Source organism: Akebia trifoliata, chromosome 5, assembly GCF_017979445.1.
Source record: "Akebia trifoliata isolate Shusen 1 chromosome 5, ASM1797944v1, whole genome shotgun sequence".
Lineage (NCBI taxonomy): Eukaryota > Viridiplantae > Streptophyta > Magnoliopsida > Ranunculales > Lardizabalaceae > Akebia > Akebia trifoliata.
This window is the reverse complement of record NC_141379.1, coordinates 1,910,147-1,925,215: the sequence shown is the minus strand read 5'-3', so window position 1 is coordinate 1,925,215 and position 15,069 is coordinate 1,910,147. Positions and strand designations below refer to the sequence as shown.

Here is a 15,069-nt window from a genome sequence, read left to right as displayed (position 1 = left end):
TCATCAAATTCACTTTGACCCGTATTTCGCTACACCCTCCTTTTCACGGTTTCATCTCTTTAAAATCACTCTGTAAACCTTTTCGCCTTCTCCACTCCTTATTCAGTCATCTCTTTCTCTACTATTTGGATACTCTGTTTTATTACCTTCGAGCCCCTCGCACTCTGACTCACTCATTTGGAGAATTATGGGTAAAATCGTCTTTCTTTTGGCTTATTTTCTTCTTCTTCTTCTTCGTGTCTAAGATCACAGTTCACTCTCTATCTATCTCAGACTTATTTTTCTGTATTTTATTTTGATTTTAATTTACACAGGTTCTGGAAAGAAGGTTAAGATTGGAATCAATGGTACTTGATCCAGCTTCGATTGATTTTTTATTTTTTTTTAAATGTTTCATGTTCTTGATCTGATCAGTGTTTTTGGTTCATTTGTTGTGAAAAATTAGGGTTCGGAAGGATTGGTCGAATGGTGGCTAAAGTTGCTCTTCTGAGAAACGATGTTGAACTTGTCGCTATTAATGATCCCTTCATCAGCACTGATTACATGGTAATTCAATCCATCATCCATGGCCTCTTGGATGGACTGTACTGTAGCGAGAATCATTTCAACCGTCTGATCTGTACTAAATATAAAAATAAAAAACTAATTTTTTGTTTGTTTGTTTGTTTGTTGTTCAGACATACATGTTTAAGTACGACACTGTAAATGGTCAATGGAAACACCATGAAATCAAGGTGAAGGACTCGAAGACACTTCTCTTTGGTGAGAAACCAGTCACTGTGTTCGGTTTCAGGTATGAACTATGAACTCATTTACATCTCTATTATTAATTGGGTATTAAATGAGTTGGCAAGATAAGACTCAAGAGGGATGTGTGATGTAATCTATTCGTTTTATATGAAAAATTAAGGAACCCTGAGGAGATTCCCTGGGCAGAGACTGGAGCCGACTTTGTGGTTGAGTCGACAGGAGTCTTCACAGACAAGGACAAGGCTGCTGCCCACTTGAAGGTTCTTATACGTTCTCTCTTTTAGTTTTCATGCACGATCTTTCATCATGTAGGGCCCGATTGATTCAGTTGCCAAAATCTGTTGTCAGCTTATGCTCTCAGAATCTGTTGTCAGAATCTGAAAAGCTTGTTTGATAGAGCTTTTTAAAACTGTTGTGCTTTTTACTAGAATCTAGTAATTACTGTTTGATATACTTTCTAAAATCTGCTGTAGTAGGGTAAAATGACTAGAATGCCCTTAAGGTCGATAATACAACTAGAATGCATAAAAATTACCAGAATACCCTTATAAATATATAATTACACTAAATATAATAAAATTATATAAAAATAATAATTTTAATTTTAAAATATTTATAATTCTAAAAAAAATTATAGAAAAATTTATAATTTTATAGAAATTTCGACAGCATCTCCTTTTAAAAATTGACATACGAAATTTTCCTGATTAACAAAATACCTGCATAATACGCAATCCAACATAATACACCCAGAATACATAAAAAATTACCAGAATACCCCTATAAATATATAATTATACTAAATATATATAAATATAATAAAATTATATAAAAAATTAATAAAATAATTGTTTTCATTTTAAAATGTTTATAATTCCAAAAAAAAAATTTATAATTCTATAGAAATTTCGGCAGATCTCCTCTTAAAAATGGACATATGAAATTTTCCTGATAAACAAAATACCTGCACAATACACAATCTAACATTCACATTACATCGTATATACATAACACATCCACATAATATCTAATTTATATTCTGACGTCATTTAAACATAACAATCATAGTTGAGATTGTAAGTTCGATACCCAATATGAGAAGTATTTCTTCAAGGTCACCCTTACTTACCCAGCACGTATGATGTGTGGGCCTTGCACGTGCCCGGATGAGGGACCCATATGCCTTGGCTCTTCCGACCCCTCCTAGTCAGACGTAAATTTGGACACCCCCATCATAAAAATTAAAAAAATTTCCAACTAAGTAATGAAATATATTCCTTGAAAAAAATTAATCCCTCCCCATATCATGTAAACTACTATTAAAATTATTTTATAATTTAAGAGTTTCCTTTTACTAAGCACTATCGAACATTATCAAACGTCTCTACAAGAATCTAAGACATACAAATTTCCAAAAGTAGAAACGATACAAGTCCCACACTCTAGTGTCCACATAAAGCCCATATTGTTCAATTAAGAAGAACAATGATGCATTGAATTAATAGTAGAAACCTACGTTTTTACATCATAATTTAATGTAACAAGGGCTCCGAAAGCAAATCTATGATAACTTACAATATAAATACAAGATTTCTGGTAAAAAACTCCATTAAAAATAATAATAATAATAATAAGTCTCTAACCCATCCATGCTAAACTGTAGAAAACTTCAAAATATATATAGAAATTCCGGTAGCATAATTTTAGTTAAATAAAAATCTATCAAGAAATTATAAAAACAAATCCAAGGTTGGATCAGATTACCAAAACACAACAATGATATTAGAATCTCATATTCATCTTGACAATAATTTCTAACACAAAATTTTCTATTAATCCAATATGCCGATTTTTGTTAATCCAACCTTCAATATGCAATTTCGTCAAGAATCATTCACAAAAATTGAAATCGATATAAATGCCCTTTTGTTCAAGTTCTATAGAAATTATTTCTATTATTTTATTTTTTAATAAAAATCTACCAAGAAATTAGAACACTAACAGAAATTTTTTTGTTAATCCAACCTTCAATACGCAATTTCATCAAGAATCATTCACAAAAATTTAAATCGATATACATGCCCTTTTACTCAAGTTCTATAGAAATTATTTCTATTATTTTATTTTAATAAAAATCTACCAACAAATTAAAACCCTAACAGAAAATTTTCTGTTAATCTAACCATCACTATGCAATTTCGACAAGAATTATTCAGAAAAATTGAAATCGATGAGAGAGAGAGAGCTCACAGAGATTGGAAAAAGGGGTTCCGATCGGAAAAAGGGGTAAACGGAGGGATTGATTTCGATGTGACTTCGAATCGTCGTTGTCAATGCCGTCAATAGCAAACGGGATCGTCAATGGCGTCGATTTTCGTCGCTGTCTTGATCAGGGTTGGGCTCAACAATGAATGTTAGGTCCGTCGTCAATGGGTTTCAAATCAAATGGGTTTACCGTCGTCGTCGTCAATAAGTTAATCAGTGCTGTGATGGTGGTCGTCGTCGATGAGATCAGTTGCCGCTGCTGTGAAATCGAATGGTGAAGACATATTCGATGAACGAAGTGATTATAATCGCGAACAGACGATGGAATTTCTAAAAATGTGAAAGGGTATAAAAGTCATTTCACATAACTGCGTTTAAACGCTGTTGCGCGAAGCGTCTCTCATCCGCTTTTCAAAACAGCGGTAAAAATTGATAAATTGCGTTAAAACGCACCAAACGCAGATTTTAAAAGCTTTATCAAACACACACAAAATTGCAAACCGCCGCTTTTTGACGCAAACGCAGGTAAATCTGCGTTTAGAAGCACAATGAATCGGGCGCTTAATTTCTCTGACCAAGTTAGAAGGGAAATGGTTTTTTTTTTCTTCTTTTAATTTATTATCTGTACGGACCGTACGTAGATGTGTCTTTTTAGTTAATCATATGGGTTTTTGAGATCTCAGTCACTTATATATATTTTTTTGTTTGTTTATAAATTAACTAGTCTAAAAGTTTAGGGAATTATTGGGTTAGTCTCTAAATTTAAGGAATAGTTGGGTTTTTTATTTTTATTTTTATAGAGAGTTTCTATTGTCACACCAACTTTTACTAAGAGCACTCCAAGAGGTGTGCTAATTCCTTGGTATTTCATATGAATTAGCAGAAGTTGATGGGGGCAATAGTAGCTCTCTTTTTTAGAACTGCTATTGACACCCCAATTTTTATTTATTTCACACTAATTAAAAATAAAGAAAATAAGTAAATGATTGTGAATAAGTAAAAGTTGGGGTGCCAACATAAGCTCTATCTTGTTTCTTGCTCTTTTTTTTTTTTCCTTCTAGATTTCTATCTTTTGGGTTTGAGATTTGTTTATGACTCGAAGCATATTTACAAACCACTAGCCAAATTATAGTTTTTGAAGGAGTGTTATAAAGTTTTGTGATTTTGAGATAATAATTTGAGACAGACCTTTGTAATGTTTGATTGGTGTGTTTTAACCTTTAATTGGAGAGAAATAATTTAAAAAATTAGGGTGTGATTGTGAGAGAATGTGATGCATCATATTATGATACATGAGATACATTGTATCATCATCTAAAAAAGAAGGTAGTATTGGAGAATAATATATGTAGCAATATCAATTTGGATATTTTATATTAGAAAGTTTTAATAAATTAGAATATTTATGCTAGGCTAGTTTTCTTATCTTAGTTGATGTAATCCCTATAAATATCCTATTAAAGTTCATGTAATATTCATTTAAAAATACTCAATAAATTAGGTTTTCACAGTGATAATTTAAAGTAGTTGGGGTGCCAATAGCAGCTCTTTCTTTTGTTAATTAAGAAAATTAGAGAAATTCTATCACGACACCAATTTTTACTAAGAGCACCCCCAAAAGATGTGTGCTAAATTCTTCTTTGGTATTGCATGATAAATTGGATTGCACTTTGTAAAAGTTGGTGTCTCATTAGCTTCAGTTTTTATACTTGAAAATTAATTGGGTTGAATTGGGTGATCAGGGTGGTGCTAAGAAGGTGGTCATTACGGCAGTAAGCAAGGATGCTCCCATATTTGTTATGGGTGTCAATGAGAAGGAATACAAACCCAACATGGACATTGTCTCGAATGCTAGTTGCACCACCAACTGTATTGCTACCCTTGCCAAGGTTGTTTTCGTGCTCTCTTCTGTTTTAATTCTCTATATGTATTTCTAAATGATTTTTCTTAATAAATAAAATTGGTTAGCGTATCTTACGGATGTTTTCTATTAAAATTCAATAGGTCATCAATGATAGATTTGGCATTGTTGAAGGCCTCATGACCACTGTCCACGCCATCACTGGTTGGTTTCATTGTATACGTGTTCATTAGTTTGCTACTTCTAGAAATTTGGGTTGTTTACATTAATTCGCCTCTTTGATATCAGCCTCACAGAAAACTGTTGATGGACCATCCAACAAGGACTGGAGAGGTGGAAGAGCTGCTTCATTTAACATTATTCCCAGCAGTACGGGGGCTGCTAAGGTATGGACTTCTTCCACATAAATCATATTATTTAGTGTATCTTAGAAACATCCCTTGTTAAATTGGCAATATTTGGTTTTCCCGTTCGACCGTAAGTCAATCATGCTTTTTCTTGATGATTTAACAATGAAATTTTGATTTTCTAATGCAAGTTATTGAAGAGCATTTTGAAAACAAAATTTCACCATTAAGTCAAATTTTGACTTACAGTCAAGGGGGGTAAATCTAATCTTTCCTAATATCACCAATTTCATGGGGTATTTCTAAAATACCCTATTATTTATTTATCATTTCCTATGAGATATCAACAAGCATTGAGTGTGTGTTTGGTAACACTTCTGAAGTCTGAATGGAGGTGGTCCACATTTAAAATTCAGATTTTAGAAGTTTTATTTCCATTTGTTTTGGTTCAGATTTCAAACTTCAGAACCAAAATTCAGAAGTTTTGAACCAGTGATGGAGGGATGTTGGACGAAACTTCTGAAATCTGAATTTTTTTTTTATTCTTAAAATACCCTCCTCAAAACTCTGATTTCTATCACTTATCCCTTCTTTACATGAACTTTAAAACCCTTATTTTTAACTTTTCTACCTCTCATTTCTTTTCTACCTCTCATTCCTGTACAACTGTGTTGTCAAAGTCTTTCTCCTTTCTCTTGTTTCATGGAAAATCCTATATTTTTATACAAACCCTAAAATCCTATATTTTTCAACTAGAAAATGAATGATTATTTATTATTTTAGTATTACCTTATTGGAATATAATTTCTCAAGTATGAATTGAAATTGAAAACAATACTTTTGGGGATGTTTGATGTGTTAGAAATCGAAATTAAATATGTGAATGGTTTCATTATGCATACCATGTTATGTTTTTCGGTTAACAATTTATTAGAATTACAAAAGGATATTATTGTCAAAATGGCCATTATGTTTTAAAATTCTATTTGTAATAAGAAGCTTTTAAAAATGATAAACAAACAACTTTTCTAGAATAAGATTCCAGATTTTAGAAAATAGATTCCAAACTTCAGAAGTGTTACCAAACATACCCTGAAACTTTTGATTTTAGTTTATATTCTTTCTAGAGATCTCATTGGTTTATGAGTGGTAAAAAAAATTCTAGATCTGGATTAATCCTCATTTGGGATTCATACAAATGATAGAATGCCTTCTAACTAGGATCAAAATACAAGGGAGTTTCAGTTCTTAAGTTTTTTTTTTTTTGTTCTCTTGGTATGTTGTTAATTGCTTATGAGATGTAATTAATTGTAGTGGTGCACAATGGCTGTATTTTGTTGAAAGACGTGACTTATGTTGTTGTATTGTGTAGGCTGTTGGGAAAGTGCTCCCTTCACTGAATGGGAAGTTGACCGGGATGTCTTTCCGTGTCCCTACAGTGGTTGTCTCAGTGGTGGATCTCACTGTGAGGCTGGAGAAGGCAGCTACTTATGAGCAGATCAAGGCTGCTATCAAGTAGGGATTTAAAATTATTTACTTTCCAAAATCCTCGATGAAATAGTTAAAGAGGGATTTTCATTAAGTAGGCGCTAAGATCCTATAAATGAAGGATAGATTTTTGTTTTTCGTATGCACTTGCATTTCACCAATTGTTTGTTTAGGGGATATTTTTTTGTTCTGATTTTTAATTGTATATTATCATATTTTGGGTTCTCAGGGAAGAGTCTGAAGGTAATCTGAAGGGAATCTTGGGATACACCGAAGATGACGTGGTTTCCAGTGATTTTGTTGGTGACAGCAGGTAAGGACACTTGGTTTACAAAAAATCTATTTTGGTATCCACTTAGTTTATATTGTACTTGCGTGTGTGTGGACACATGGATGCTAATCTGAGCCCAATATTCGTTGGTTGTGGTCCAATTGAACAACCCTTTTTCCAAGAATTACTAATTCATGACTTTACCATCCAAAAACAATTAGTTGTGATAAAATCCTTCAAATGTTTGGATTTTGGCTACCCAAGAGGTCCATTTTTTGTCTTCTCCATGCCATTTGGGTAGAAGAGAATTTATAAAATATGTAATCTCCTCTGGGAAGCTCACTGTCCAAAACTCCCAACAGTCCTCATGATGATTATATACTCATTTTTCGTAGTATCCTCCATTGGGATGCTGTGGAATGTAAATAGGGTCAGGAAAGCCCACACACACACGCGCACACACATTTGGATACTGTTATGTTTATTTGTTTCACTCTGGCAGGTCAGGCATCTTTGATGTAAAGGCTGGAATTGCTCTGAATGAACACTTCGTGAAGCTCGTGTCTTGGTACGACAATGAATGGGGATATAGGTAATTTACCTTTTTTTGTTTGTTCCTTTTTCTGAATTAGAAACCCCTAAACATTGGTATTTTAATATTACAAGTTTTGTAGCATTTCCATTGGTGCCTCATTGTTAGGTTAGGCTATAAATGTTTCAATAGAGGTGACCTGCATCACTTCATCTCATCATAGGTTTATGTTATAATTAAATTATAATTGTGTCAAATGGTTTGTTACTTTTTTTTTCCCCCTACTCAGCTCATACGTGAGATTATAGATTAGAAATTAACACAGTTTCTTTAACCCGAATGCAGCGCACGAGTGGTCGACTTGATCCTTCACATGGCCTCGGTTCAGTAAAGTAAGTTGGTGGCTGGCTACCCTACATGTTCTATGACATTTCTTCCTTCTCTTCTGAACTGAGGTTTAGTTTCGTGTTCTATATAGTAAGAAAGTATGAATCGGAATAAAAGTGAATCAAGAATGATATATATATAATGTCTTGAGGCTGGTCTCCTTTTTTGGGAGCTTTTGGTTGCATCTCTGTAAGAAAAATGTTACTACTTATCTCTATTATACCATCTACATTGTGGAGATGTGTACATGTAAGAAGTGTTTTGAGTTTCACCTTTCTATGGGTACAATGGCAGATCTCTTTAAGATCCCTTAATAGGATCCCCTAATCTTGGGAGTTTTTAATCGTGTATTGTAAGATCCCCTAATAGGATTCCCTAATCTTGGAGTTTCTAATCATGTACACTAATGCTCATGGGGCATAGATTAGTTATTCTTGAATCTGGAAGTTAGGTTAAAGATGCTCTCTTTTAAGATTCTTTAATAATTCATCTCGAGTCGAAACTCCAAAGTTTCAAATCTAGTGTAAATACCTTACAATTGGCCAATACTTTTATAGCACCTACTCTTGCTACTCAACCCAAACCCAAGAGACAATCATCCAACCTTCGGATTACGATACCCAATCCAAGAAGTTTGATTCTAATAACTTTGGATCCAGATCAAGAACTAGGATTCAATAAGTATTCGATAAGGTAATGATCTGATTTGATAAGTGTATCAAAGCTTTTCAGTTCCAATAGGGAAACGATCTGATAAATTATGTTGCATATTTTATACTTTGTCAATCAAATTGGATTTGATCCGGGACTGAGCCAACAAGTACCCAATCCAACAAATCCGATTCTAAATATTATGGTTCCAGATCAAACCCATATCCTACCCAAATATGATCCATGACAGCCCTAAATACTTGACATGTCTAGCAAACTAGGAGGATGTTACTTTGTGTAATAAATCTTTTTTAAATAATTAGCAAGTAATTGTTCAACTCGTAGCTAAAAAAACTCATTGAGTTGTCTTGAAACTCGGCCAGGTAGACATCAAATTCTGTATGCCTGCCAACCATCAAATTCTGTAAGGACTTGTTTGTTTGAGGAGAAAACATTTTAATAATTCGTGAGGGGGGAGGGGAGGTGCTAGAGAGTTCACACCAAATTTCTAATCCGGCAGAAAAACTAATTATTCTGCAAAATGCTGAAACAAACACACCTTTTGGGGGGAAATTAAATTTTGCATAAATAACCCCCAAGTCTCAAAGTAGCCCCCACATAAATTATTGCCAATGTCATTATCTAAGAAAAGGAAGGAGATTTGATTTGGGTATCATTGTTGTTTTCCTTTTGTCTTCTCCAATATTAAATTCTTGCTTACAAAGTTGTCATTATGAATATATATATATATGGGAATGGAAAAAATTCTTGGATGTTCAAGGTAAAAGACCTTATACCCAATTTTGTAATTTGTTTTACAAAATGGTCATCTAATGTATGACCAAATCTACTATATATTGAAGCGATCGTTGTCGGTATTGCAAGTTTATTATTTTTTGTTTGCTTATCCTGGGCATCCTCACAATGTGAAAAAAACCCAAATTTGATGGCCTTGGGCCGTCAAATTTCATAAAATTCGACGAATCAAGAGGTTGAATTGGCACCGAATTTTTCATTGTCAAATTTTTTTTTTGATGGGCCGAAATTATCAAATTAATAAAAGATGAGAGAAATTCGATAGCTCTAAGCCGTCAAATCTGAGAACATCAAGAATTTCAACGGTCCTAGACCGTCAAAATTCTGTTTCTAAAATTTGTAAGCCTTGACCCGTCAAATTTTTCAGTTTTCACATAGTGCCTCACCCTTCAGGTGAGATTAATCTCACGATCACACACCCCATCCCCTTAGAAAGTCCTACCTGCAACTGGTTGAGTCAAGGGTCAACTGGACCTTGGAGGGTGGCCCCAAGGAATTCATTACTTCATGGGGTTTCGAAACTCCTGACCTACCCTTCCTCAAGAGTTTATCGAGGCTCAGCTTGCCACTAGACCAATCCCTTGGGATTCTTATTACACGTCTATCATATTTAGGGATGGAAAGATTAATGAGAATGTTACCCATAGAATCAAAGCTAGATAATTAAATTGGAAGCTTCTTCCTGCACAAGAATAGCCTGAAAGACGTATATTAATTGAAATAAAAGAAAATTTCTAGAAGATGGAAAAAAAAAATAAAGGCCAACTATGCTTTATAAAACCAAATGTTGGACATGAAAAGGCATCAAGGTCATAGGTTCAAGACCTGCTTGGGCCAACAATTAATATGTTTATACTCATTAGGGATTTGCTGCGATGGCAAAGAAGCGGGTTGACTTATACCTAGGTCACGACTTTGAATCTTTTCACGCCCCTCAAATAAAAAAGTTGTGTGTACTATGTGGGTCGGTGCACATAACCTTGAATTAGTCCTGTCGGATATGTTAGTGTGTCGGATGAAAGGATCGGGCAAAGCCTAGTCATGGTCCGACCTGCTATTTAGGAGGATACCAAGATATAAATAAATAAACATCATTTTTAGTAAATTTAAAGTAGCAGAGATGGAGATGTTGAAATGGATGAATGAAAAGACTAGGAAAGAAATTGATGCATTCACGAAATCATATCTTGTTAGTCTCTCCTCAAAGACTGTGGTCAAGGCTTTTTGGTCGGTTATTTTAGTTATATTATTTTTTAGAAACCATGTTCAAGATTTTTATCAAATCCAACGGTACGGATTAGATGAGAAGATACTCCTATAGATAATACATCTCTGGAAAATTTTTACATATCCCTAAGAAATCAGAATTCTCTAGGAATCTGTACTTGTCCTCAGATCTCAGCCATACGTCAGAATTAGATAGAGAACCTTAAACGATGTTAGAGGTATGAAAAGTCCTAATTTTTAAGTTACTTTGTTTGAAGAAGGAGACTAAATTATCTAAAATTACCAAAATACCCATATATGGACAAAGAAATTAGGTAGACTAGACAATGACATTTTTATTCTTCTAAGTAATAGGTTAGAGGGTATATCAATAATTGCGTGTGGAATATATTTTTTTAGGATAATAGTGTGCATATATGTTTGAATGAGACTTGGTCACATTATCTTGAAGTTTAAATAATACTTGACCAATATTGAGCCAATTCAGATGATCCATACCAATTTCAATGTGATTGAGTCAAAATATGAGAGGAAGAATGACTCAAGACCGAATAAGATCCAAATAGATTGAAGAAATTAGAATTCAAGGCAAATCCAAATCAAACCGATCTTGAGTAACACAAAGATCATGACCTAATTACTAACGACACCAAGTTATCTTGGGCAAGTCGATTCAAATTAGAGAGTTACAAATACCTAACCACTTAGGGGGTGGGGTGGCCATTTTCTTCCATTATGTTTTGAATTCAAATCATTTTCAAGAAAATTAAGGTCCTAATAATTTGGAATGTTACCAAACTCACAATATGCATGTCATATCATGGGATTGTGATCATGTTAAAAAATTGATGGGCCAAGGTGCCTTGGGAGGAAGTGCTTGAGCCACTTTTGGTGGAGATATTTTTGTGTGATTGACCAATTAATGAGAGTGGTTAGCACGTTTTTTTCATGTGCTTATAGTGGGTATCCCAACCCTTCGGGTGAGACTAATCTCGCAGTCACACACATTGTCCCATCGGAAAGTCTTATGTGCAATTGGTTGAATCAAGGGTCAACCGGACCTGGAGGGTAGTACCAAAGAATTCATTGTTTTGTAGGGTTTCAAACACTTGACCTACTCTTGCTGTAAATTTATCTAAAAAAATAAGGATTTATATTTTAAGTTCTATCAGATTTCCATAAATGCTTGAAGCAAACTGTTTAGTATAGGTAGTTTTTGGGTTTTACCCACTTTTACATTTTTGGTTAGAAGCCTCTCTGTAAACCTTATAAGTATGAATGAATGATTTGAAATGTCTTTTGTCTAGTCTTTGATTACATAGCCCTTGATCAGTTCATGATCTAAAATATTATATTGATCAAACAATCATGATCACTTGATGTATTGATTTTGTTCTTTAATTGGGGATCCTTCTTATTCTTATTTTTCATAGATTTTTATTATGTAAGTTGCATAAAAGACATGACTTTAGAAAAATAAAAATAAAAATAATAATAATTGAATGAAGAAACAAGATTTCTATGCGTCTTAAATATTTGGGATTCATCATTGAATTGGATTTGTTGGCTAAATAGCTTCAAATATCGGTTCATGGCTTGATGATTTTTCGATGATGACCATTTATAATCTGAAACTCCATAACCAAACTCCATCTTATTGTTAAGAACAAGGGATCTAATTGCAGCTTGTAACGGAACCACCGTGCAAATTATGGGTATTATGCACATAGTCATACCAGGTGCGGAATCAGTGAGAAACAATTGAGGGTTGTTTCCATAACTAGACATGTAAAACAACTTAATTCGATGACTCATACACTGGTTCTCTGAACTTTGAGGGCCAGTACCCTTTTCAAGTAGCTCTTTTATATCATCAAGGAAAACATCAGAACCAAAATGAAGTCTAAAAGTAGAATCCCATAATGCAATTAGCAAAAGGGCCATAAAAGACAAGATAATCACATGTTCTACAATGAACGCGATGATCACCCTAGTGGCCATTTGTATACTAATATTGACAATAATGGCTATTACAAAGATGGTCAGAGAGGCCATATTGGAAATACGTTCATAAGGACTCTAACCTCCAAGTGAAGGAAAGAAAAAACCTATGGAGATACATATTAAGACTATTCCAGTAAGTTTAGATATTTGATCATGAGCAGAAGGCATTGATGTGGTGAGATCTACTGGGAGTTTGGTAGCTATTGCAAGAAGGGTGAGCGTAAGGGAATTAAGTGAGAAAAATCGACAAGGTATCCATGGCTTCCTAGAACGTAGTCCATGCAACAGATCAAAAATCATAAATAGAAAACATAACCGAGGTGGCAGCAGCTGTATACAAGCCAATCAAAGGAATTGGAGAAGAATAGTTGTGATCAATGGATGTTACATTCAAAGATGAATGATTCTCCATTTGCCTTTCTTTTGGTCAAACAAGCAAGTCGTCTTCTTCTTTTTACACATATAACAAGGACTATCCTATGAACCTTCCTACTCACTCAACGAGCCTAACATTTCATTTTATATTTGATTTAGAATCAATATTAAAGATTAATCACTAAGTTTTCAAACAGATGTCATTTCCCTTGACCTAGGTCTTGTATCACGGACAAAATGAAGATGACATAAATGGTCTTGTTTTCAACCTCAAGCCAAAATCTTCTTATTTTTTAGGTTGAAAATATGCCATTTTCAAACTTAACACCAAGAAGCTACATCGTGAAGGCATCTCTGTTGAACAATAGGAGCTTACACCATCATTGTACCTTGAGAACTAGACAAGTATAGTTCTACTATGGTTCATAACTTGGCTATGTTTTCACTCTTGCGAATACAATGAGAATATATTCTCTCCCTAAAAAGTAAGGAAAAGAAGGAAGATGGACTCATATTCTTCATCAAGGATCATCACAAATATGGCCATCGTTATACTGACTCTCCATAATCAAATGGAGTTGTTCCTTCCACATCAAGTAATTGTTTGATGTAAGTTTGATCAACACAAAACTTGAAAGTTGATGTAAGGTTTGAGTCATGATCTTAAAAGGTGCAATTGATTAAGAACGCCAGGATCTATTGATGCTTTGATTGTTGAAATAAATATTAGTAAATGTTGATTAATATTTATTTAAAATTGATTCAAATAAAATTAATTTAGTTTATTTTAAATTGATATTTGAAAGTTACTTTATGGTTAGTGTACTTTTTTGTTAAAGAAAAGTAAGTATTTTTTTTAAAGAATATTTCTATTGGTTAATATCTTTTTACATGGATTGAAGTTTGTAAAAGTTCTTTTTGGTTCATTTTTCAAATATTTTGTAAATCCCACATTGCTTTCTAAATATTTTTATTTTTAAACTTTTAAAAATAAAACCTATTCTCAACTTTTTCTTCATTCCAAAGACTCTCCTTGAAAGTTCCTAATGGCTTCTAGTTATATCGAAACATAATAATTCTTTTTTATTATATATATATATAAAATATAAAATAAGAAAGAAAAGAAAGAGAGAGAGAGAGAGAGAACCTTGAAAATTGAAGAGTTTGAGTTCATCTTCCCATCTTCCTTGTTTGCATCATGATCTCTTTACTTTTCAAGAGGGATTACATTCTCATTCTCCTTATCACATATACCCATCCCATGCCCATAGTTTGGCAACATTTTCTCTTATAATTGTGTAATTGTAACACCATATGATCAATAGAGTGAGATCTTCGTGGAGAACGGATTCTCAAAATTTTGGGAGTAGATTCCATTATTTTTGTAGAGAGAATTGAAGAAGGATTAACTCCCAAAACACGAGAGCAAGGTTGGGAGTAAGACATGAGCAGGAGCGGCACTCCTAAAAATGGATTCAGTCTCTATGCTATGTACTATGTACTAGTAGGTTCCATTGACTTACTCGTAAATCACAACTAGGGGTGGCGATGGAATCATGTCATATTGTGTCATGTTGAGGTAAGGGTATTCTAAAAATTTACTCAACCGATCCTAATTCATTTGTTTGATAATCATGTCAAAAGCTTGAAACACGTTTATTAAATAGGTAACATGACATGACCTAGGTAACTCCTTTAATAATTTGGTTAAATTGTATCATCTATAGGTTGGACATGCATAACCCATGTATATGAAATGATTAAAGTGAAAAATCTTTTAACAGGGATATTTTTTTTAGAAAAAATAAAAAACCTTTTCAAAAACCCTACTAGTATAACATATTAATATCGCCAAGAATTCGATTGTGACACCAAAACTCTTTTCAAAGAACAAAAACAAAAAACAAAAAAAATCAAGTTAATGCCAACACTCCTACCCCATTTTGGACCACTCACACAAAACCCACAACCAAACAGGCCCTAATCTAACTTGAGGACCATTTACGCCTTAAGGTTTAATATTATTATAATGTTCCCTCAATTTTATAAATAAATTGCCGGCAGCACCTTTGGTATCCAGAAAAGCAAAATGTCA

General features: G+C 33.6%; 1 protein-coding gene across 1 annotated transcript; it reads left to right on the top strand.

Moving 5' to 3' along the window:
* The first annotated feature begins 44 nt into the window (after window positions 1-44).
* Window positions 45-8,172, top strand: LOC147400900 (glyceraldehyde-3-phosphate dehydrogenase, cytosolic-like). Its single transcript, XM_086441961.1, has 12 exons — window positions 45-191; window positions 315-347; window positions 446-546; window positions 678-793; window positions 911-1,010; window positions 4,758-4,904; window positions 5,020-5,080; window positions 5,165-5,262; window positions 6,596-6,738; window positions 6,941-7,024; window positions 7,485-7,574; window positions 7,860-8,172. The coding sequence occupies exons 1-12, from the start codon at window positions 188-190 to the stop codon at window positions 7,903-7,905; spliced, it is 1,023 nt and encodes a 340-aa protein (XP_086298087.1). The 5' UTR covers window positions 45-187; the 3' UTR covers window positions 7,906-8,172.
* Window positions 8,173-15,069: the final 6,897 nt, after the last annotated feature.

Coding starts and splice junctions, on each gene's coding strand:
- LOC147400900 (XM_086441961.1), top strand. Junction 794..910: donor GTCACTGTGTTCGGTTTCAG/GTATGAACTATG, acceptor TGAAAAATTAAG/GAACCCTGAGGAGATTCCCT. Junction 5,081..5,164: donor CACTGTCCACGCCATCACTG/GTTGGTTTCATT, acceptor CTTTGATATCAG/CCTCACAGAAAACTGTTGAT.